The following is a 25677-nucleotide window of genomic DNA, read 5'->3' as shown; positions in this document are numbered from 1 at the left end:
TGATAGAAAGTACAGTATTTCTTTATGTAGCTTACTTGTGACTTGCCGTACTAAAATAGGTTACTTCCTTAGTGTTCTTGAAGCTGTTTTTGCAGCAAAGGCAGAAGAGTATATGCATCAGTAAAGCTTTGTTTAAAGGGTATTTTGTTTAATGGAATACAGCTTCATTTGACTGAGGAAATAATATCTTTTCTTTTGGATGATGTCCAAAGACATCAATGTTTCTATTGTCAAGATGAACTAGATAATAGGAACAAGGGCAAAGACAAAATCTACAAAACTTCTGTAACTCAGTAGTACAGCAGGCTGATGTAAATACTGGTTTAACACAGATTAGTGTCCAAATCAAGTTAAAAATAATAATTTGGTCAGTCATGAAACTAGGACGAATCTGTAAAACAGCTACCAGTAAAATGCCTGGAATTTTTTTACTTACTTAAAATTATTAATGCAATTTCTATACATAGATCAGATTTTGCTCTGTCTCTACAGAATTCACATGGATAAGAAGGGTTGTGTTTAGGTTAAGAGCTCTTAACCAAGCTCCCATCACTAAAATGTTCTTTAGAACTTTAAACTTGAGACTAGGCTTGACTTCAGTTGATTTTAGTAAACAGGTTTCTGAAGAGGAAAAATCTGCATAACAAATGTCTGTTTAAAGCAAAGATCAAGTCAACTTTTGAACTGTTTCCATGTTTGGTCATGACTCTCTAAGGAGCAGAAAATGTCTCTTCCTCTTTTGTCTAACAATTCCAGTACGCTTTAGGGACTAAAATGGTAACAACACTCAAAATGTGAAGATAAGATAGCAGATGGAAATACATAAAGCACGTTGAATAAAATCTATGTAATAGATATGAATTTACAAATTCAAGGAAGAAAATAATTACTGTATCCTTAGGCAAAAGCCTGGCATGGAAAACGGGCTTTAATGTCACATCTAATTTTCGATGTGTAGGATGACTATATAACTGCTTTGTCTCTTCAAGAGTTACATTGTAGCAGTACCTAATCATATGGTAGCACATTCTTGTCATCTGCTAGACTGTTTTGTGCTGTGAACTTAATGGCTTGTGTAATTTGGTTTGTAAATGGTGGTTGTATTTACAGAATTCCTTAGCATGTAGGAGAAATATATATGGGAAATGGGGAAGGAGGGGGAGAGTATGATCTTGCAATTACTGCAGCAGAAAACTGCATAATGTTTTGTCATGTAGTCCCTAAATAATGCTGAGGAAAGATAGTCAAATGAGGTACCATTAACTGGTTACCCCAAATCAAGTATAAAATTAAATTTGATTTTCTTGAATCTGATTCTCAAATGCTGAACAGTCTGTTTCAACTTAAGTCTATAAATACTTAAATATATATGAAATTATGTAGAACTACATGTTTCTGAACAGTCCTGAACAGTTTCAGATTGAGTACTCAAAACTAGTTAATAGTTCTGATTGTTAATCTCCCTGGTCTTCAGTTCTCCTTGCATAAAAATCCATTCCAGTCCTCACAAGTGGGGCTGTTGTGGAGATAAGCAATAATTTCTGAAGTAATCAGACCCATCTGCATTATTGCAGAAGGAACAATGAGAACATGTGTAATTCTGTATTAAGGATGAATTCTGGTTTAGTCTTAAGATCTTTGACCATAAGAAAAGTAGTAAAGCACTGCTCATTCATGTGAGCATTGTTTATCCTTACAAGTGAGATGGGATAAAAAATCTTGTGTAATTAAATGAATTTATTTGAGAGAACAGACTGAGGGTTCATAGATGACCTTCCCTTTATTGTTTTAAAACTTCTGAGTACTTGACTGCAGCACTAATTATGCTTTTTTTTTTTATTATTAAATATGTGCAACATGACTTAAAGTTACTGAGAGATAGTATTCAAAACAGTATTTTAGATTTGTAGGGATTTTGCTGTATCATTAAGCAAGTATTTTCTGTCAGCATAGGGAAAGTTGTCAAACCAGAGATAATAGTAACAAAAAACCCAATAGTTTGCAAGTTGAATTCAGATCTCAAAATCAGGCTATGTTGGGTTTTATTAATAGCTGGGATGGAGTTATCTAAACAAATACAGATTTTTACATGTGAGTAGAGGCTTCCCTCACACTTAGTGAAAGGAGTTTTGGACTTCTCAGGTGTATGTCTCATATCTCATATGCTAAGGGAGATTCCTAAATTGGTTAGATGAAGACCTCTCTAAATGTGAAAGTGTAGTCTGTAAAGCATGGGACAGCAAATTCAGTTCACAGTGTTGGTATCCACAGGTAGATTAAATGTCTCAACTTTTTTGTGCAATAGTTCAAAATATCAGGTAAAGTATTTCTCTTAATGTACCCTGCTCTTAATGTGTAATAAACATTGACAACTGTAACCGGATTTTTTTTAATATGGATTTATGCTACAGGTAGCCACAGCAAGTCTTATTAGGCATTATTTTCCTCTTGATGATCACCTGCATGAATGCTGTTAATTTTGATGCATATTATTCTAATGCATTGATAATTATCTCAATAACAACACAAGTTCCTTATCGGTGGAAAGGCTCTTTGCAAAGTAATAGTGGTTAAACAGTAGTCTGACAAGAAACGATAAGGACAGTGCCAGGAGATCAAGTTGCCTCCTTCAATTCCTGATTCAAATGAGAACTCTTAAAGTGTAGCTGAAGAAAACCAGATACCACAGTGTTTAGATACATAAGGATCCTCAAGGCAGAAATACTCAAATAGTAGAAGACATACAGTCTCAAACACTACATGTAACCTGTGTCAGTGTAACAAAACCTAAACGTGTGAGAAGGGTATTTTTAGTGGACTGGAGCTTAATTCCACTTTATTGGTGGAGTAACATCAGTAACAGATCCTTACCCTTCATATAAATTTGCACATGACAATACTATATCATCAAGTTTCACTGATGCTTGTTCTGAAGAAGAACTTGAATTACGTTTGGGCTTTGGAGGAGAAAGAACTGAAGGTGGTAAACTCTTCTTCCTAATCCATAGGACCATAGTTATGATATTGATCTGAATAGGACAGTGCCACTTCAGCATTGTCATGCACTTCATTGGTACTAGTAGGAAGCTACATGCATCTTAGTTTGTCTTCCATTCCCCAGTAAATCTGTGTGTCATTAGGTAGGGCATGCAGATCCTGAACTTGCCTTTAAAATTTCAATTCAACTCTATAGCAACTTTCAGTTCATCATAATAAAAGCACATAAAGACAATGGGGACATAGCAGATGTGCAAAATCATGAAGGAGTTCCTTCAAACTGCAAGTACAATCGTCCCTTTATGCTTGATACGTAAGGTTTTCCACAGTAACACACCCCCTGCCTATCTCAGGGATGGGCTACTCTTCTCTCCACAACTTTGTATGGCAGAATTCTTAATTCTCCCTTCCTTCTAACTCGAGTTCCTTGTAGGATGCTATGGAGAATGGGTACCAAGAGTTATGTATCCTTGATGCTCTGTCCAGAAATTCTTGGTCATTTCTGTTTCACTTGTCTACTTCTCAAAACTCCCTTCTGGACTTCTTAATTGGTACCTGTTTATTTTTCACTGGAAAAAAAGTAGTAGTATTCAATGGCCCTTGATGTTTACATTCCTGTCTCAATTACCTTCCACCACCACCAAGTATTTATGCTGCTATGAACTTGGGTCTCAAAAAGTTCTATTAAATGGCAAGCCCTTCCCCTTGGAAGTGGTTCTGAGCCAGGTCCAGGAAGGGAATTAGAATTATATATTATTGGGTTGAGGCATTAGGATGTTTTTGAAGGAAACCCCCTAATTGTGCCATTTAGAACACAGAGTAATTTAGACAAAATCATTAAGAGGTGATCTAGTCCAACCCCATGCTCAACACAGGGATAACCACAATTATATCAGATTATTTAGGAGCCTATATTGTCAAGTTTTGAATATCTTCAAGGATGGAGATAACAGATTCTTCCAAATCTCTGCCCTGCAGGTGACTACTCTTCCCTTGGGAGCTAGTGAGAATTTTCCTGGATGCAATTTCCTTTTTTCTCACAATTTTCACTGTGACCTCCAAGAGAGTCTGTCTCTTCCTCTCTACATCCACCTGCTAGGCAGCTGAAACAGCAGGAAATTTACTGCCTCAGCCTCATCAGGGTGAAGAAGCACAGTTTGGTATAAGCTCCAAGCCTCTAATAATCTTGGTGACCCTCCACCAGGGTCCATTCCAGTTTGTCAATATTTTCATGTACTAGGGAATTTAAAATTAGACACAGTACTCCAGATGTGGTCTGCAATCACTTCCCTTGACTTGTTTGCTTGCTCTCTTTCTCACGCAATCTTTGTGTTCAATTTGTCCATCAGGTCCTTTCTGCAAAGCCTCTTTCTTGCCAATTGAGCCCCAGCCTGTACCAGTGCATGGGCTATTACATCCCAAATGCAAGATTTAACAACATAAATGACATCTGTTGCTCTCCATTCCCTGAAGCCATCATCTCCTCTTGTGCTATCAGATTGGTCAGATATAGCTTGACCTTGGTAAATCCAAGTTGGCTTATACGCAGTCCCTTCTTTTTCATGTCCTTCTAGGCTTCCAGAAGGATTTGCTGCATAACCTTCCCAGGAAAGGAAGTGAGGCTGACGGGTCTGTATTTCCCTGGATACTCTTCCTTGCGTTTCTTGAAGGTGTGCAGGTCTCTCCTGTCCTCTCCTCTTTTCTGTTCTACTTGTGTACCGTGGCAACATCAGAGGCACACACCCAGCGACATAGTTTTTGTGTCTAGCTAAGGCTGGGATTGAGCCATGCGACTGCAGTTGTCTCTCTGCATACCCATCCTCTGCTGAGGAGACATGGGAGCAGAGCACTGCCCGTGTCAGCAGGACACTAAGGCTGAGAACGGATACACTGCAGAGCTGAGTGGTGCACAGCTGGGTCACTACGAGTGCTCCCACATCATATAATGTTAGTGATGCATAGCTGTGGACATTCCCCTTCATTCAGCCTGCGAACACAGTACTGTATAGCTGGAGGTTTGCCAGTTCAGTACCTCTGCACAAGAACAGGGAAAAAAGGAGAAGGGCAGCTTTGGGCCTGTGACAATAACAAATTCTTAGGGGGAAAAAAATAGGTGGAATAAAATGCAGAATGGATTTCCCAGAGGTTATTGTGCCACACTAAGATTACTAGTTAAACTGGAGGAGGAGACTTAGTAAAATAGTTTTAAGGTAGAAAAAAATGGGAGACAATCACACATAATAGCAGAAGGCTGGAGACAGAGAGTGAGTGAAATTTCTCAACAACTGTTTTGGAAACTGCACTTTTGTGTATGTGTATATATGATTGCAGTAAATATATAATAATATATCATACATAAAACCACATCATAGAGATAACTAATTGCACTTTAATAAAACCTAGAATATGATAAAGAATTCTGCATTTGCAAAAGTCAAAGAATTCTTATTACAACAAGTAATTTATTTCAGAAGTCTAACTTTGTATGACATTCTAGGAAGTTACGCAATTTACAAAATAAATGAAGCACCTGGGTTTTAAAATCATTTAAATCAACTATCTTGAGAAAATACATACAGACATACCCAGACAATAGACTTATGTTCCTGTGAGATGTTGTTTGAATAGTTATTGACCTACTGCTATAACATATCTCAGCTTTTGACAGTAGCAAATACTGCCCTGCAGCAGGGGAGAAAACCTGTCTGTCCACCACCATACCCAATACATTCTTTATCCAGTTAAGCGTATTTCTAACTCCTTTCCACACTTTGACAACTGGAGAACTAGTAATTAACACTCAAAAGTGACCATGTTTAAGACCAGTATGATACCTGTGTATAGCGTATTTTCAAAAACTCCATTTAGAACAAAAAACATAGAAAGGTGGGGAAAGGCTATAAGGAAAATAATTCAGGAACATCTTGGAAAGAGGCTAAATAGAGACTTGGAGCTGTAAGCAAAGAAACTGCCTTCTACTGCTTTTTCTTGTGTTTGGGGCACTAGCAGACTGTTTCCTGGAAATAAATAGGTTGCTTTCCAATGGAAACAATTTGCAAGATCTGGACTATTACCAAGGAGCTCATGTGTAAAGGGACATGATAAAAATATTGCAAAGAAAGCTAGCAGATGGTGCAGTTGAAATTGTGTACACCTGGTCTGTCACTGTATACAAAGATCTCTGTAATACCTATGAAATTGGCCATTGGGGTCCATTTTTTTTAAATGTGAAATCAAACTGTTACATAGGTGCCACAGGTGGGCAAGTTCACGATATAAATGACACACGATTGTGACTATAAAGGGACTGGCCCAGTGTGGTCACATCAAAAGTGCATGCTCTGTTAAACTGAGATGGGTCACTGGAGTTATGTGACTTTTGACAGTGTAAAGAAAGAACTGAATAGGGCAATTAACAATGATCAGATTACCAACAGTGCTTTGCCTGCTGCTTGTGTCAAAAGTAATGAAATCAAAAGGGCTGAATGCTGGAAAATTTGTGCAATGCAAATGTGTTTAGCTGAATTTTGCTCCAGATAGTAAAGACCTTCTGAAACTGGGAGAAAACCGAAAAAAACCCAACTTGTGGTGATTTGCATAATGGTGATTTAAGAATCATATCACAAGGGAGAAAAAAAATATGAGTGGGTTAAAAACTGTGCTCTGCTTCAAAGGTGTTACTGTTTTGTTGCAACTACCCTGTGTGGTGCCTGAAAATATTGCTGTGTTACCATGCCTTCAGTTTAATGCTTCCTTTTTACTGTGATGGTAGCAAGAGAAATATTTAATGTATTGCAGCCTTCGTAGCACTACGGAAAGCCCTAGAGAACATACAACTCAAAGACTCAAAACAGAACTGAAAAAAAGAAACTAAAGGAAAACCAATGCATTTTAACTTCATCCTTGTCTTGACATGACGTTTGCATTTCGTTACAAAATATGAGGAATACGTAAAGGCAGCATTAATATAGTCATCCATAAGATAATTCTAAATTTGATTTTTAGAAAGAACGTTGTGTTTCTCTTTTGGGGGTGTTGAAACTTGATACATGCAGTAACCAGCCTGTACTGCACCTTATGCCAGCCATCAGAACCGAGAACAGCACAACCAGTGTTGCACTTAGCTAATGCTATAACGCAAACTAGAAAGACAGTCCTGCTCTTAGATAACATTACGTAGCGATCAAACTGCTCCAAGTTCGGATGCCCTGACAAACACACGTTAGCGGCCCCTCTGGTGTGGATTTATGTAAATGTGCGCCGCGGGTCCCGCACTGCACGTGGAGCAGCTGTTCCCGGGGAGAGGCGGCCGAGGCGAGAACGCGCGCCCACCAACAGGCGGCACGAGCCGTGTCCGCCCGGGGCCGACGGGCTCCGGAGACTGTTCCTGTTCCACACGTAGGAACGGACGAGCCCAGCATATCCAGCGCCGAAGGAATCCGCCCGGGACCGCCGGCGCACAGGACGGAATAACAAGCAGGTTGTGTAACACGGGGGGCGCCGAGCAGGGGGTGGCAGCTACTCCCTGCAGACAAAAGGCCACATCGTTGCGCACCCTCCGCTCAGAGCGTGTATATCGCCCACCGGGGCCGCGGCCTACGGCTCCCGCGCCGGGGCCTGACGAGGAAAACCCTCCCGGCCGCCCTCCACCCACCGTCCCGCAGGCTCAGCCAGGCCTGTGAGGCCACGGCCGGGCCCGCGGCTGCCACCGAGCGCGTCTCGCTGTTGCAGCCCCCGACCCCAGCAGAGCCGCCCGGGCCGCCGGCCCAGCCACGGGCACTGCCGGCTCTCACGGCGCCTCCCGGGGCCGCCGGGCCGGGGCAGTGACGTCACTGAGCGGGGGGTCCCGGCCGCTCCCGCAGGGCGCCTGCGCGGCGCGCCCCCGCCTCCAACTGCCTCGCTCCAACGGCGCCGTCACGTGAGCGGCCTGGCCCCGCGCGCCGGACGCCGCGGGGGCGCGCACCGGCGGGGCAGCGGGCACGCGGCCGCCACCGGGCCGGGCGCGACCACGCGCGCGCGGGCCCCCGCAGAGCTGCGCGCGCCGCCCGCCCGCCCTCCCTCCGTTCGGCGCGGCCGCCGCGTCCCTTCCCCCGCGGCCGCGAGGCAGCGCCGGGCGGCGGAGCGGGTGAGTGACCGCGGGCGGCGGCGGCGACCGGGGCGGGCAGGCAGGGAGAGAGCGGGCGAGGGTGGAGGCGGAGGGCCCCGCCGCGCTGCGCGGCCTCGCCCAGCCCTCGCCGGGCCGGACAGCGCTGGGCCGGGCCTGCCGCGGCGGCGGCGACGGCGGGGCCGCGGCCTGTGCTGGCCGGGCCTGTACAGTCGGAGGGGCCTACAGCACGGGCTCGGCAGGGAGGCGGTGCTGCCGCCCGCACTCGTGCGAAGGCGACCCGCGGTCCGGCCGCGGGCCGCCAGCCGAGCCCCAGCCGCCCCGCTCCGGTCGGCCCGGGCGCGGCCTGGCAGTGCTGGCGCGGCTGTTACGGAGGCTGCGGCCCGCGGGCCCCGGTCCGGCCGTGCCCGGCTCCTCTCCCGGCCCGTGACATGGCGCTTCGGCCTCGCTACCTCTCGGCCCCGCCCGCCCGTGTCCGTGCGGGACCTGCTGCAGGTTCCCTGCCCGGAGCTGTGTCGCTGCTGCTGCGGGCTCCCCCACACCGCCTGCCCTGCTCCGCAGGTGCCACGTTTTGACCCTTCTTAGCAACGCTTGTCCCTTGCCACCCTCTGAGCCGCCGATATCTTCTTGCCCCATACAAACCCGAGGAACAAATACCAATTTAGATTCTACTGTTCTTCCTGCTCTTGTTCTGACCTGTTCTGGGCTCCTCCTCCTGTCTCCCAAACTTAGCATCACCAAAAATTTCTGCATTTAACTGTTGCATATAGTAATCCACAGTAGGAAGTGCAGGAGAAAATGTGGTCGACAGCAGTACCTGGGGAATTCAGTGGCCTGGTGGTATTTCCAGATCCTATTCTGGGATTAAGTGCTCTTTCTGAGGCAGTGTGTCTGCACTTATTGCTTGCTACTGCAATGCAAATAATTAATAACTCTCAGGCTTTAGTAGAGCCATCACTCGCGTGATTGTGAGTGTGCATTCTCTGGTCTGCACAATGGAGACCTGTTAGAGCCGTGTGAGGAGTGTTTGGAAGAAGAGCACTTTGTGCAGCATAGGTTGAGTTAGTAGAAATAGCCTGTAGAGTGAAGCATAAAAACGAGCAAGGAAAGACAGAAATATGGCGTGACAGGAGCTATACCATACAAATTGTAGTTGTGATATTGTCTTTTATGTAGCTGTTAATCCATTACACAATTTTTATACGTTTGCTTTTATAAAAACATATGCTAGTGTGGCTAAACAGTTGAAATATTTTAGGATTTAATGTAAGGATGGTAAACATATGGCATCTCTTTAATACCACTGATTCATAGTTTGTTTTGCTTAATTAATCTGTTGCAGTTTGGGACACAATATAAGGATGACCTTGAAAACATAGATATTTATATTTCTTGGAATAATTGGAGTGGTCCTTACGCTTAGTGTATATCTCACAATGAAGCTCTCCTTTTTACTGTACCAAGTAGCTTCTGCTTTTAATTTCTATAGTTGGCTTGAAAGACTATACATATAAATATGGAGTTCTGAACACCTAAGTTTTTTTTCAGCTATTATTGCCTGTTACTCAGTCATTCAGTTTTTATGTGCATTTTACATTTGCAAACCCTCAGAAATTTCAAGCTGCTGAAAGGGCACCTTTTGGTGGTATGGCACAAACCATGTTGTCTAGATCTAATTCAACACAGTTAGCTGAAGTAATGCAATACAGTGGTAAGATGTTTCAAAGAGAACAGAAGCTCTAACACACCTGACATACCTCTTTAAAGAGGGACTTAGCTTTACTGCTGTTATTGTGCTAAGAGTTGAGCTGATGTATGCCATATGAATTTTTTTATCTGTTATTTTAATGGGAGTTTGTATTTTCCTTGGTCAGCGTAAATATTGTTAAACCCAAGTTTTAAAAATACTAGGGGGAGAGGTACGTTATATTAGAAGCTCTTTTTTATGATAAGGGAATATTTTTGAAAGGTAATATTATGAAGTAGCAATGATGACGTTCCCTAAATAGACATAGGAGTGCTCATTATATAGAAGCAAAAAGTGAGAAATACAGACTTTGTGCCACATCCACCTGAGTGGCGTCAATATAGCTATGTGATGGATGGTATATTTCCATTAAAAAACTTCATAAGGCTTAGCCATTAAGCTTTTAACAATTTCTGAAAAAATTAAACAAACTCTCATTCTAATGTGTGTTTCCAATGAACCATTATGAGAGAGACAGTGAAAAATTCAAAAGATATTACAAATGAAATTGTTCTCTGGGGTGACTGACAAATAATCAGTGTAACCTGTTACACGGTTTAATGCTTATACTATGTTGCAGGAGAAAATACTTGAAACAATTATTAAGGAACTCCAGGGTGGAAAGAGTTCAAGAGCATGACAGTAGTGATGGAAATATAATCTACCTTTGTCTTTTTCTTTTTGGGAAATGTCTCTTGGTAGTGAGTTAAAAAATTCTAGAGGTATATGCAGTGATGAAGAGATTCATAAAATTATGTATAATCTTTAATTATGCTTAATTTTTTGGGGATTCAGGAGTACTTGCTGGTGGGACAGTCCAGCAAAGAAAAATGGTGTACTTAACATTTCACAGTTTAAAGACTTTACATTTCACATTTTATATTTACATATTCTACATTTCACAACGTAAAGACGTTTTTATGATGTAACACAATTTCTAGTTCAGCACTATGTACCTCTTCTAGCTATAAAGTGAGGGTGAGGAATATATTTTTTGGAGGAAGTTATACTGTTCAAAACATAACTATTAAGATTATTTTCAGTGATCTGATAATTTGATATTGTATGATTAAGAAAAGGTTTCTTTGTACTCTTTCTGCATTTCTTTGTCTTCTAATCCTTTTGTTTGAAATTTACTTTCACTTCCTCTTCACTGAAATGAGATAGTTATGAGTGGTGAATGTAAGTATTTCATATAGGGAAGGTTTAATTAAGCAAATATCTTGAGCTCTCTGTCCTCACTACTTGCTATCATGATATTTCAGAGATCTGCTCTGTCAGTGAGGGGAGCAGCATATAACTTTAGGCTCTAGATAGACTTTGGGATGTGGTTGTTATTTGGTATGTCTCTTGAGATTTCAGTAGCAAGGTGGTGAACTTTGAGTCAGTTGGTGTCTGAATACTTTAGGGTGGAGGGAACACAAAAATAGTATAGAAGAGCTGATTAAGAATGAAAGAAATGCTCAGATTTTCTTTCTTTGGTCTTTAGCAGGGCTTTGGTTTTGTTGCCACTGAAAGCTAGATCATAGATTTTAAAAGAGGGATTAAATTAATAAATACTAAATAGGGGATTTACAGCATATGGATATTTATGAGTTGATGTTTCTAAGTTTGTCAGTGTATCTGGTCTTCCCTTACGGCAGTACTGATGTTTCAAATAAACCTGTTGCATACATGTTGCTGTTAGGCAGGTCTTTGCCAGTGTCCTGTTTAAGGAGAGATAGATGAATGAGGAAGATCAAATTTGATGATGCTTAAAGACTCTAAAGGTCAGTAAACCATAGAACATTTGGATGGAATATCTGTTTTTTGAGTAGGGACACTGAAATTTTCTTTTAACAGTTCCAGACATGTTTTTGTGGCTAGGTTGTAGTTCATGTGCTCATAAATCATATTGCTTATTTCATCAAAAATGTTTTGTCAGTTAATTTAATTCTCGAAGACCACCTCAGATGATGGGTTTTGAGTCAGTGTGAACCAGAGTAGAAAGCAGATTGATGTTAGAGTTCAAACTCACCAGAAAGTTGTCAAGTTTATGTCTTCTTCCACTGATGCACTGTCTGGTATTGGTTTGCTTTTTTGTCCAGTGATGTATTTAGACTGTGAACTCTGTAAAATCTGTTACTGCAGAAGACCTGGGTTTCAGTTCTGGCTTTTGGTGCTGTAATATCCATAAATGTTGTCACAAGGTGTGCAGCTTCTAGTGCTTAAAACATAGATACACGGCAACTTAGCATTAATTTTCAATTAGGTGCTTGTGACCTTTAAAGTTTTGTGTACGAGAGACGAGGAGGATTGTATGAGAACGTGTTGTGCATCAGGGCTTTGAAGCAACCTTCATTGGTAGGTGGGTTGTGAGTGTCAAGGTATCAGTGAGCCCATTGGGTGGTCTGACATCACAGCTCCAGTGAACAAAGAGAAACATTTGAAACTTTAGTGCGGGTTTTGGGTACAGTAGTTACCAAAAGACATGGGCAAGGGATTTTTTTTTAAGATGCCTGTGTTATTAGCTAATTTCATGTCAATGAAAGTGCAGTTTCCCTCTTTTGATGAAAAGTTTTTGTTGGTTGTTGTTACTTACTGATTCTTTTGTAACAGTGCTGGGTCAGCTTTTCCCATTTGTTTTGACATTAAGGTACTGCTGTGTTCCTTTTGTTTGCTTTTCTGACCGGAGTTTACTACTACTACTACACGAAGAAATAAACATAATAAGGATTGTTTATTGAGTCTGTTACTGTTGTTATGACTAGTTCGTGCTCCCAGTCACTTGGTGTGCGTAAGCACAAGAGACCAGGTCTTGTATTTTGAATGTTGTGATATTTCCTACATAGTCCAGTCAATAACTAGATTTACAAAAGCTTTTAAAAGCACTAGGCAGATTCAGTGAATTGGAAATGACAGACACTATTCAGAAAGATACATCAATGAAATGGAAGGAATTCTAGTATTGTTATGGTATCTTCAGCAGTTTCAGGCTCACTGATTCAGGTGGGTCAGTAAAGTAGGTAGGATCTTCAGCATCTAGGATTTTGAGTTGCCCAAATAAGCAGTGTGAGCTTTTTTAATTTTTTTTGTCAGATTCCTTCGGATTTTTGCCCCTCCTCATTCCCAGTTCTTGGTTGTATATACAATTTGTGATCATCCCTGCTTGAGGTGGATTTTAGATAAGAAACATGCTGAGGCAGTTGGATATCTCCACTAAACTATTTTTCTCTGTTGCAATAAGAAAATAATACAACAGGAACTGACATAATTCTTTCCCTCTTTTGCAGGCAAACTAAGCAATGAAAAACCTTAAAGAAGTACAGTATCTCATGTCCAGATGCTAGTCTTCCTCCCCTTCTAAGATTAGTTTGAAAGGATATGCTTGTTTGAGATATCCATTTCTTTCCTTAGCAAGTGATCATTCTGGCTATTTGCCTCTTAATTTTGCAAAGTCATGTTAGCTGTTAGAGATAAAATGAAAAAGTAGTAAGTGGGGAGAAGATAAAAATCTGCCATAGCTATCCTACTGCATGTTTATTTTGTACCAGTATTGGTTATGACATATCTAGCTTAATTAATTCAAAAAAACTGCAGAAATTACTTCCTTAAGTTGGAAGATTTAGACTGTAAAAGAAAACGATGTTGAGAGTATGAAATTTTATGGTAAACTTAATATGGGGAAAATTCCATGTTTAACTGTTGTGCTTTCTAACACATAGTTTGTAATGTTAGATCAATCACTTAGTGATGAAAGATGTCGGTTGGTGGGTTACTTCTTTGTAATTGCTGCAGTGTTACTTCTGTAATTGTTGTTCTTATTTTTACAGTGGAGGGGCTGTTTGAAACAAATCAGTAACAAAAGAGAAATGTACTTTATTTAAGGAACTGAGGAGAATGCTCTCTATACTTTTAGCTTTTCTTTATGGTGAACTCTTATTGTACCCACACTCTTGTCTGTTGCTGCGCTGTGGCAGTCTCAGTACGTGCCCTGATGCTCCAGGAGCCAGCAGGTGGGTTTCACTGAGCCTGGCTGGGCCTTGCTCCTTTGCCTCATTTGTGAACATTCCTCACTGGTTCTGCATGCAAATCACTTTTCATATTCTGTTGCTTCTGATTAACTACCCAGTGGGAAAGCACTTCTGAATTACTGTGCAATGGGAGTACACTTGGTATGTGCGTGTCTGCTGTGAGTGATGCTGAGGCACTGGCCATTAGGGTTCAAGTGGAGGACACAGCTGCGTTCCAGGGTAGTAATACATTCCTCCTTTGAGGGGTTAGACTTATTTTTGGAAATAAGTGATCATAAAAAACTTTACTGTGCTTTTACCTGTACCTCTGGCTATTTTTCCTGTTATTCAAAGTCTTTCAAATGCAAAATAAACCATTCAAAATTCATACACTTGAGGCATTGTGTAAGGGAAGATTTTGGTTTTTTTGCAGCAACTGTTTCTAACAGTCATCTGCGTAGCTAAAGAAGTCTGTCTTTAATCGTCAGTCCTGCAGATTCTACACTTCCTGTGGTAGTTAATCTAGTAATGTTAGAAATAATTTTCTAAAATAGCTTGGTACTGTACAAATTATGCAAAGAATTGCACAGTGGTTTCTTGAACCAGGTAAAGCAAAATTTTGATTTCATGTGGTTTACTGGCACAGCCTCTCTATTTTAAAAATTGTAGAACAAATCCTTTAATCTTAGATTTTGTCGTGGTAGGACTTATATGCAACCCCCCTTCTTTTATATCTGTACAATGACTTCTCATTGCAAAATTTGGATAGAACTTATACTTGATCATAGACTCATGCTCGAGAAATAAAGCTTTCAATAAAATTCCTCTTGAATTTTCTCTGCTAGCTGCTTGCGCGTCACTGGAGGTGGCCGTGGCCGCTGCACATGTAGTTGCTTTGACAGTTACTTTACAGTGCTTTTAGTATTCTGAATGGCTGCGTGGTAGTCTTGCAAAACTGTAGGTAATCTTTTTTTTCATCACATTGCTGAAGACAGAAGTTAATTTCTGTCAGCAGCAATTTTTGTAGCAAGGGTTAACATTCTGCTCGAGGTTTGCTACTTAACATTGCTCTTAAGTTCAGTGGTCAGCACTGCTTTGGTAACAGTGATATTTGAGTAACAATCATGTAAATGTTCTCCTATCCAGAAAAAATCTTGAGATATTTTACTGTAAATGTGTTCAAAGCCTCTGTCACTTTTTAATTTTGGATACAAAAGGTTTCTTACATTCTCACAATACACAGGGGCTCTATTGCAGTGTCACTTACGCTTGTTAGTGTCAGGGTTCACCATCATGTGGCTGTTACTGTTGTGCTCATGTAATATTAATATGAAAAAAACCTGTCATTACAGGAAAGTGCTTTAAAGCACTGTATTGGGGCATTTGTAATTATTTTCTTACTTGGAGCCACTACACTTCTTGTAGTTTATGCTGTGTAGTATCAAATTGTTGTAACTACTTGGCGTAATAGTAAAAACAGATTGTACAGTGCAGTATAGTACCTGTTCTATCAGTTTACTGCTTCATTTGTTGCCAGATTTGGAAATTATTTTTATAACTTCAAAAACAGTGTTGAATGCTATAGGTGCTGGTGGGTGTGGTGTATATATGTAGATGCATTGCATTGCTTGATAAAAGCAGTCCATTTTTTGATGAGGGAGCTTTCAAAGTATGATGCACCTGCTGCTTAAGGCTATTACCTGCTTACTAAATGCATCTGATTTGGCCAGACTTTCCTTCATGCTGCCTGTTTGGTCAGTAGGACCTTGTGTTATTAGAGTATTCTGTTGTGGTTACTGTGTAGAAATTATAAAGATGCCATGCTCTGCAAAGACACAGTGCCATACCTGACCATTGTTTTCTTCTGAGCTGCCCTATGGGAGAAGGAAGAAAGAGTGTCATGTTTAAGAAAAAACCCACCAAAAAACCAACAAAATCCCACAAGCAAAGAAAAAAAACCACCCTAATGAAACCCACTCAAATAAAACATCATGCTAAACCTGTAGTTTTTGTAAACTTGTGAAATAAAATAAATTGCATAACTATTTATGTTATACAGGTTGAAATTGTAGCAGAGCTCTTATATGTATCTGGCTGAGATATTTCTGGTTGATTGCTAAAACAAAAATGTCCCATTGATGCATACAAGGAAGCATACTTACTGTTCTATTAAGCATGAGTAAGTACTGGATTTATTTAGTTGCAGGTCGCTGGAATAGTGATCTGTAAAGTAATTCAAGCACTGCAAACTTTAATTCTCACTTGTCATTTTCCTTTAATTAGTGTACTCATTCTAGGAAAAAAATCCATTTTAGTCTGTGGGAGGAGGATGATAAAGGAATGAGTAGGAGAGTATGTGTCCTTTTTCTGTTTCCAAAAGCTTGAACAGCTTTGTGTGCCAAAACCAGTCTCCCAGACTATTCTGTATGCCTAATTGAGCCAGGCACTATTGCACAACTCCATTTTCCTTGCCTGTCTCACCATGTTTATCATAATTATCTCTCACCACTCTAAGTATATGCTGAGGAAAAACTTCTGAAGAAATGTTTTGTTGACTTTTTTCCCTTCTATTGTGTAGTTATACATTCTTATGAGTTGAATCTCTGCTGCAGTAGTTGCATTTCTGCTGCATTGCAAAGAAGGTCTAGAAAACAGGGAATCCTTTGTAAAATGTAGATACCATCTTTGAATACAGTTCCTTAGGTAAACTTCCAGAAATGTACCTAAATTTCTTCAAAATTGAGGTTTTTAAGAGGCTACTGGCCCTTTTGAAGCCAGCTCAGAATTCTCAGATTTTCATATAAAATTTCTATAATTTTATTGAATGTATTGATAGGTGAAAACTAAGAGAGAGAAAACTTGGCTGTATAAAAGTAGTAACTTCCTGTAAGTACTTGGTAGTTGCTCTTTGAACAGAAATACAGTGTTTCTGAGTAGTATGTAGTAGTAGTGTGGCAGGCTCCGGAACCTTGTCAGCTCCATTGATGTTAGTGGAAGCTGACCTCACGTTTTTACATTTAAAGATGAGGAAAGACGCGTGCTCACAGTGCTACTAACCACGTTCACTTGTTGATTTCCTACTCCTCTGATGTCCCACCCCCTTGGGTTGGTTAAGGTTTAAACAAATTTTAGAAAGGAGTTATACACACTCTGTAGAAGTGGCAGCACTCTGATGCTGATAGCAGAGATTATATTACTTAGCATGGAATTTCTTTTAAAAATAATCAGGGAGTTGATTTTTAGTTATGCAGTGGGCCATGCTAAGCCATAAGCAGATTTTTTTTAAATTTTTTTTTTACAATTCTGAAATACCTTAAGCATTTTTTGTAAGACACAAAAGCCAAAACAGTTTGCTGGTTTCTTAGGTGTTTTACAATTTGTAGCTTATTTTCTTATGGTATTTTTCTTGTCTTTCTATAGGGCTGAAAGACACACAGGAGTCTTCATGGATATAGTTGATACATTTAGCCATTTAATTCCTACTGAACAATTAGATGATGCCCTATTTCTAGGATCCAACCTGGAGAATGAAGTCTGTGAGGATTTTAGTACAAGTCAAAATGTCTTAGAGGATTCGCTGAAGAACATGCTCAGCGATAAGGATCCTATGCTAGGATCTGCAAGTGCCCAGTTCTGTTTGCCTGTTTTGGATAGCAATGGTCCCAATTTCCAGATGCCTTGTTCTACAGGTAAATCTTACAATTTTTTAAGATTACAATTTAAACAATTTAAAATACAGCTATACTCTACTTCTGACCCTTTTTTGTAATGTAGAAATAATAAGTTGGGATCTCTGTCTCCTTCCTGCCCTTTTTGATGCGCTGCTTACATGCTTGGCATGTAGACTGAGCAGTTCTTTTTAATTTTATAGTGTAACAATAGAGGAGGGCTCCTATCACAAGTAACCTAGGCTTTGAGTGTGTGTAAGTTATTCCCAGTGAAAGCTGTGATTTGTTTAGTGTAAGTACTGTGCCTGATCACTGAAGTTAGTAGTTGTCTTGAAAAATACCGTATTTCTGGATTAGCAGTAGGAACATGAGAGTTGTACAAATTACTGCTCTAACCTCAGGATTATTTTGTTGGTGCTAGGCTGCCTGGTACTCAGCTGATACTGGATTCAGGTGTTTTGCTTTGGTTGGCTTCAAAACCCTGGAAAGATAATACAATTTTGTTTGGAATACCTGATTTAGAACCAAAATAGAATGAAGTTTTAAATAAAAATAATCTTAGGAGTTGTGGAGTAGTTTTGGAAGATCAAAAAACCAAAAAGGGATGATAAAAGGGATGATCCAATCACTAAAATTATTTATATTTGTGAATAGTTAGAATAATTATACTGAATTTGGTGTAAGAGACAAAAATATATTCTTAGTAATGTTCTTTATTTGATGGGAAGTTTAAAAAAAATATTTGTTAGGTTCATTACTGAGAAGTGTTGTAGATTAATGCAGTTAAGTGATTATATCAACATTTAACTTTTTATCTAGCTAGTAATAGGTAAATTCTGACCTTCACTAAATTAAGTGGTATTACAGCATGGAAAAGTGTAAATCAAAGATTATATTGATTAAGTAATGAAGAAGTTAACTACAAAGCTAAAACAAGGTACTTGATTCTTTTACTACTTCAGTAGAACATTCTTGAGGCCATTCTTAATGCTTTTGTTTACTCTTGCTGTAGTCTGTGTTCTTACACTTTCTTGTCTGTAACCCACCAAACAAAACTGTATCCCTTTTAATGTGCATAGGACTGTACAATGTACACAACCAAATCAAATTCCACCAAAGCCAATGATGCACATTCCTGTGTTGTACTGCATCCTGTGCATCCTTCAGTAAACCTGTAGTGCATTTAAAATGTTGGACTAATTAATAGGGATATTTTGGAAGTTACGGAGAAACTTTTGGGGGCTTTTTGGCATATATTTCTCCTGAAAGTGAGCAGTAGTCAATAATTAATACTATTAATACTTAAATCATCACAATTAATTTTTAAGGTCCATAAAAAGTAAGTGAGCTAATGCATTTACTTGGGGGCTACTATTCCAGGCTGTCTGCAGACTAAGGGAATCAAAATTGATTTGATTTATACTGAGTTTGTGAATTAAATGTTTTGTTTTTAAATCTGAAAGCAGCAAGAACAGAGCCACATTTCAGGAAATAAACTAAACCAAGCAATTTGGAATTAATGTAGGTATCCAAAAAGACATGAACTGTTCTTGCTGTTGTTCTTTGTAGGTCTCGATAACAACTGTCCTTATTCTGATATGATGCAGTACATACTTATAATTTTTTAGTTAAGAATAACGGTTATGACTTTGAAGTAAACTTTCTTTACTTTCTTCAGAGTTCATATAGTTTGTGATTTATTTGATTTTCTGATACTGTTGGTGATCTAACACAGCTGATGTAGTCTGCTGGTAAGAATGCTGTTGTGCAAGATGATGGTACCCTTAAGAATTAACCCATACAAAACCTGTTTTTTCCGGACAGGTTAGATGGAAGCTCACCAATTTATTTAAAACTCTCACTCTCAATTTATTTATAACTCTCACCACAAAACTTGCCTTACTGTGTTTTTAGAACTACAACACTGATGGCATTTCTTATACTCTTGATTTCATTCCTGAAGAAAAGAGTTAATTTTTCCCAGAGGCACAAATTTATTTACCACAATTTATTCTAGATCTTCAAACAATACTTTGCACAACTCATGCCTAGACTATTAAACAGTTTAAGAATAGTGGTAAACTACTCATGGAAATTAATTCACAGGGCCAGCAGAGGACAGATTTATCATGCTTGCTGCTTCTTGAATAACTGGAATGTACTCTGCTTTGTAGAGTTGTTAAAGTGGTGAAGATTTCATGCTCCAGCTTATTTGATTGCTGTGAGCAAGCTGAAGAGATAAAGGTAATAATAGTTGGACTGAAGAGGTGTTTTAGCTAAAATGGTATTAGGTCTTCTTGATAAAGTGGAGGAGCAGAAGGCATGGCTCACTAATACTTTGAAAGCAGGTTTGAGCAGAGTTCAAGAGTATTTGGAAACCTATGCACAAACAAGATACTATCTTTGTATGCCTTCAACCCAGGCTGTTAACTGTGAAATTTCTTAAGTGAACGTGAGTATGTGTGAGTAGCAGAAGCTCTGAGAAAGGATTGTTTCAGGCCTACTTCTTACCCACATACCTGATTTCTCAGGATTGTGACAACATTTTCTCTGCTTTATTTCTGAGATCAGGTATTTTTGTCTAAGAACTCCTTCACTCTTGATCTTAAGTTGGTTTTGAGTGTGGGTTTGTTTTTTGCTCTGTTTTTTACTGTTGTATTGACATTAGTTTTTGTTGGGAGTTTTTACAGGCCTAATCCAAAGTTATTCATCAACATGTCTTGCTCAGCTTTAGGGTTTATATTGCATAGTATTCATCATGGACTAAACTTTATGTTAATACTAAGATCTTTTTACAGTTATCTGACTGTATGTGATGGACACTTGTAGCAATTGATTGTATGTCTTTTAAACAGTTCAAGTGCATGTCTATAAGACAGAAACACATGGATTTTTGTGAGCTGAAGTTCAGTTTCCAGTCCAATGCTTGTTAGAGGCATCTATCTAAAAAATGCGGGTTTTTTAATTTGAATTATAAATGTGTCTCTTGGGGAGAACAGTAACAAAATCATAGAATGGTTTAGGTTGGAAGAGAAATAAAATGGTTTGGGTTGGAAGAGAAAGGTCATCTAGTCCAGCCCCCCAGCAATGAGCAGGGACATATTCAACTAGATCAAGTTGCTCAGAACCGTGTCCAGCCTGACCTTGAAGGTTTCCAGGGATGAGGCATCTGCCACCTGTCTGGGCAACCTGTTCCAGTGTTTCACCACCCTCATAATAAAAAAAGTTCTTCCTTATATCCAGACTGAATCTACCCTCTTTTAGTTTAAAACCACTACCCCTTGTCCATCACTACAGGCCATACTAAAAAGCCTGTCCCCATTTTTCTTAATAAGCCCCTTTTAAGTATTGAAAGGCCACAATAAGGTGTCCCCCTGTTCTCCATGCTGAATAACCCCAACTCTTTCAGCCTTTTTTCAAAGGACAGATGCTCCAGCCTTGCATTCATTTTTGCTGCCTCCTCTGGACTCACTTCAGCAGGTCCATGTTTGTCTTGTACTGAGCATCTCAGTCAGCAGTACTGGTATATGACAGATAGCAAGGAATATGACAATGGATGTTTGTTGCCTGTCTATTTGTAGGAAGAACTATATCACTACCAGTAAAAATAATCTCATGTTTGTCTTGGCCTGAATCCAGATTGTTCTGGATCTAAGTAGTTTCTTCAGTTAGGTGACATTATTGGTCAGACAAAGACCAACAAAAGCCAGAGTTGACCAAACTTGCTGAGCTTGCTCTGTAATTGCCACTGAGTAATAGAATGGGATTGTCTTTTTCAGATCTGATTGAATAATTACATATTTAGAGAAGACAAGATTCTTTGCAGGTGATCCTGGTAATGGCTTTGAGCAGAGGTAGAAGTAACTTTTTATGACCCTCTCAGAAGCTGGATAGAGTAGGGGTCAAATTAACAGATGTTACGCTGAAATCCTTTTAGAATGTGTTTGCAAAGAGTGACTGCTAAACTGCAAAGATGTAGTTAAGTTGCTGGTTTATGGAGTTAGACTGAGCAGATTGCTGCTCTTATGGCACAGTTAGGAAGTTCTCTGTTATTTTTGTGAATCAAGGTACAATCCACAGGTTTTACTCAGTGCAGCTCATAGGAGCTTAGCAGTAATGGAGGCCATCTGAAGTAGGTATTAGCAGAAAGACCTCTTGTTGATACTAGAAATGGATATAATTGTTCTCCTTGACAGTTAAAGGACAGAATTTGGCAAAATGAGACTTTTGAGAAACAAATGAAATCTAAGTTCTTGAAGCAATCAGAAGGGTCTCAAATCGTATTTTAGGTGCCTCTCTGCTTCTTTTTATCAATTTAATCAGGTGTCTGTTCCTCCAAGCTCTGAATGACCAACATAGGAAAGCAGATTACATAGAACAGCTATTGGCCATCTTAAATGTTTTGGTGGTGTGAGTGGATATGGAAGTGTGGGTTTGGGGTTGCTTTGTTGTTTTTTTTTCACTCTTTCTGAGCAATTCCTTGATGAGAAGTAGAAACTCTGAAGTTTAGATATGACATAACTCTTGAGAGTAACACATTTTTTTCAACTTTGTATGGTACCCTAGTGATGGGTTTTCTGTTTTGTTCTGTTCTTGCTGGAAGCTTAACCACCTGTGAGCATAGCAGGTCAAAGTGGTCACGTGCCAGTGAGCTAAATAATCAGCATTCTTACAAAATTGGTACTTCTCAGCTATCACGAGTTCTGCAGCTTTTCAGGATGTCATTTACTGGGGCAGTTTGATTTATTATACACATAATACAGGGACTGGAATTTTAATTGCCTATCATCTGGAGACATTTCTAGATTTCATATTAAAATAAAGCTTTTAACCAATTTAGTTTATGGATATGTTTATAAAATCAGGTATTTATCATAAATGGTGAAGACTGAACCTGTAAGAATGTACAAAGTGTGTTAGGGACATCTTTTTATTTGCCCTTTTTTTCCTGTCCCTCTGGATTGCTGCTGGGAAAGTGTTTCTCCCAAGTACGATCTGCTCTTTCTAGTTTTAGCCTGTGTTTTCATGAGTACAGTTGAAAGCAGTGTTACCTCTGCTAAAATCATGATCACCTGCTGAATCTTTGGGGCCAAACCAGTTGTTCTGACTAGAAATACTTCTTTAGCTAGTGTGCTGTCTGGCTGTTAGGCATTTCAGACTCTTTTCAGTAAAGCCAAAGGTACTTGTATTTTTCCTCCTGCGTATGAAGTAATTTTGAACATAATCTTCAGATTCCAGCCCAAAATTGGGTATACAGTTGTTTCTCTCAGTTTTCTTACCTCCTTATGCCTTCCTTCCTTCAAGCTGTCCATGTGAATAATTCCACAGTGTCTTGTGGCAAAGGTAGTAACTTTCCTGTATAAAATTTGAATTTACTGTATTGGTATTGAGAACTTTGAGAATGTTTATTTTGCATGCTTTTCTATTTGTAGGTGGAAAACCACCTGTTTCCCCCATTTTAGGTCCTTCTTTAGATGAGTTCTCTGATTTGTAAATGCATGAAGACTCCCTTCTTAATAAAATGATTTAGTTTAAAGTGCTTGATTTGGTGCTTTTACTTGGTGTTTTTACTTTGTTGTTGAAATTTGTGCTTCACTGCTCTTTATTTCCAAAGTAATAGGCTTATGTGGCTAAAGAACTACAAATCAGTAGGCTTGTGATGTAGCTCCATCTTTTTATTAAGATGGATATGCAGTCTTCTGTCAAGATACATGCTGTATTAAGTTTATTAATCCTAGTTGATTTTCATATGTCTTTTTTGTAAAGACAGAAAAATACCTCTTTACAGTGTAGAGATTAATGGAGAACGGGAGCAAATATTTAGTGTTTTATATGGTACTTTGATTCTTTTCTTGCGCTGGGCGGTCAGTACAAGGTCCGTACAGGCGAATTCTCAGTTCAACAGGTTACAGGCAAACTCTTGTAAAAGAGTTAGGATTTCATGTTTCTTTATGTAAGTTATGTCGTCAGTCAACTAATTTTTCTTGATAATAAACTTTTTCTTAAAAAAGAGTATTTTTAATTCTTTCTTGAACATATGCATCACAAATGTCAATAGGAAAAAGGTTTTTATATAAAATATACCATCTTCATTTGCAGTCTTGAGACATAGTGATATTTTGTCAGTATCTACATATGTTTCATTTCTTTAGTTTATTAGCTCTTCTGAAGACTTGCCTGGACAACTGTTAGTTGCTGTTTTAGACTGTAACTGTTTTTTTCATTGAAGCATAATGTTAGGTTATTATGTTGGTGTTCACATATAAAACAGTAGAAATTTTAAAATGTTCAACCATTTCCATATAATTTGTGACGCCTGCATGGAATCTGCTGTGAACTTGCACGTCCCTGCTGTTAGCGTGATTCATCTGGATATAGCATTTTACAACAATGCAAAGCAGAAGCAGTGATATTCTGTTCCGTGTGGTTACCTAAGGAAAAGAAGTCCAGTGCTAACATCTACAAAAAAGAAATTTATTTCTACAGTTGAAATTTACCTTGATCAGTTTGTCAAAACTCTGAATATTTTTGTCTTAGTTGTGGCTGAAAATAATTAAGGGAATATTTATGTTAATAAAAATAAAGATTTGTAAACATCAGAATTTTTGAGTATGTTTTTAGGGGTGTTTTCTTCTCCTTACCTCCTCTTTCTCCAGAAAGTAAGGCTTGTTTTTCCTCAGTTTTACATTACTAAAGAATTAAAAAATGATTATGCTTTTGTTTTAGCACATGGAAAGTATTACTTTTAATTTGCAAGTAAACTATTTTTATTGTATGTTATTCTGTTATTATATAACATATATAAAAATGGGTGAATAGTACAACACAGTAGTTTGGAAATTTAGAACCTTTACATAGAGAGACTCAAAATAGTAAGTTGAAGGTCAATGGTGCCTTTTCCACTGCGTGGAAAATTCCACTAAATGTTATTTGTATTTTTCTTATTTTCAGTCCATTCAGTTGTACATTGGTGTACAACTTTCCCTATTCAGATATGTTTTTTCTTTATTTTTCCTTTTATCTTTTGTTCTTCTGATTTCTATATTTATTACTGAGTTAATCTTTAGATATTTGTTACTGAGATCATCTCTATCTTTTTTTAAGTTCTTTCCCGTTTTGCTTTTGTTGGTTTACTTTTCCCAGTGCTGTTTCTCTACCTCCACTTCTCTTTCATAATTTACTTTCCTAGTCTCCTCTGTATCTATTGCTGTTTTCTGTCACTTCTCTTCCCAGCAGGGTCTGTGTCGAATGTTCCTCATCCGGGGGCCTCATGAGGCTGTCTGTACTAGCTGAGTTGTAGCTCAGGTGGTTTGAAATTAGCAGGATTCTGTGTTTCAAATTCCTCTGTAAAATTAAAGCTACCGCACAGAGTCTTGTAAGTATGAAAATGCTTTAATTCTAATATTTCAGACTGTCTGTCAATGGTGGACTGAATTGTCCCTTCTGTTATTAATAAAGGAGGGTGTATAAATTCAGTAACTTGAGCAAGAGCGTTGTAAAACCTGAGGCTCTAATGTCAGCCCTGAAATATGCTGCAAAGCTGTTTTAGATGCTGTCTGAATAGTTTTTATTTTTCATGTTGTCTTCAGTAGCTTAGTAGTTTGTTTCTACACAGAAGAAACAAAATTGAATCTGAAAGGAGTCTCCTTTGTCACAATCTGTTCCTGAAAACCGGTTTCATGTATTGTAGGAACATTATGAGAAAACTAATACCAAAGTGAAGACCTGTTGGGAGGACATAGTCTTTGGAAACATAAGAATGGGCAACTGGAGTTAGGGTGAGGGTCCATCTCGTTCAGTTTGCCATCTTGGACAATAGCCAGTATTAGATATGTAGGAGAAAATAAAGTCTAATGGGGCAGTTAAAATGCCATCTTTTTGCCAGTGTGTCCTTCCCAGTATGTAGCTTATAGCAAATAAGTGATTAAGGAACACTGCTGAGTGGAGTAAGCCCAACATTATCAGTCCCCTGCAGCTTGTGTGTTATATCTATGTATGTCTGTACACATGCACAGACGTAAAGGTGGCTCTGGATTGGAAAGCAGAAGCTGCCAGTAGTTTCTGCAAACACACTTTTCCTTGTAACTGGTGTGTACAGTTCAGTGCCTAAAAATGATGGTTAAAATAAAATGAATGACGATGAGTTGTCAGCTTAAGAAACTTCTGGCT

At 39.1% G+C, this 25677-nt stretch overlaps 1 protein-coding gene across 9 annotated transcripts in view; it reads left to right on the top strand.

Moving 5' to 3' along the window:
- Nucleotides 1-7390: 7390 nt before the first annotated feature.
- PHF3 (PHD finger protein 3) overlaps nt 7391-25677 on the top strand; it is a 51502-nt gene continuing 33215 nt past the window's right edge. For 2 of the 9 annotated variants that reach the window (XM_027730522.2, XM_027730517.2), the window contains exon 1: nt 7392-7477. Coding sequence is in view for 3 of the 9 variants with exons in the window: in XM_027730513.2 (XP_027586314.2) it covers nt 17286-17529 (244 nt within the window). In the remaining 6 variants the exon portion in view is untranslated. Of the gene's footprint in view, nt 7478-8038; nt 8123-8538; nt 8663-17260; nt 17530-24782; nt 24884-25677 lie in introns of those variants that run through there. The other 7 variants (XM_027730513.2, XM_027730514.2, XM_039383423.1 and 4 more) reach the window with 7 other exon arrangements.

This window comes from Pipra filicauda, unplaced genomic scaffold, assembly GCF_003945595.2.
Source record: "Pipra filicauda isolate LSUMZ 115617 unplaced genomic scaffold, ASM394559v2 scaffold30_size5312502_pilon, whole genome shotgun sequence".
Lineage (NCBI taxonomy): Eukaryota > Metazoa > Chordata > Aves > Passeriformes > Pipridae > Pipra > Pipra filicauda.
Note: the sequence above shows the minus strand (reverse complement) of the source record. Positions and strands in the feature narration are given on the sequence as shown.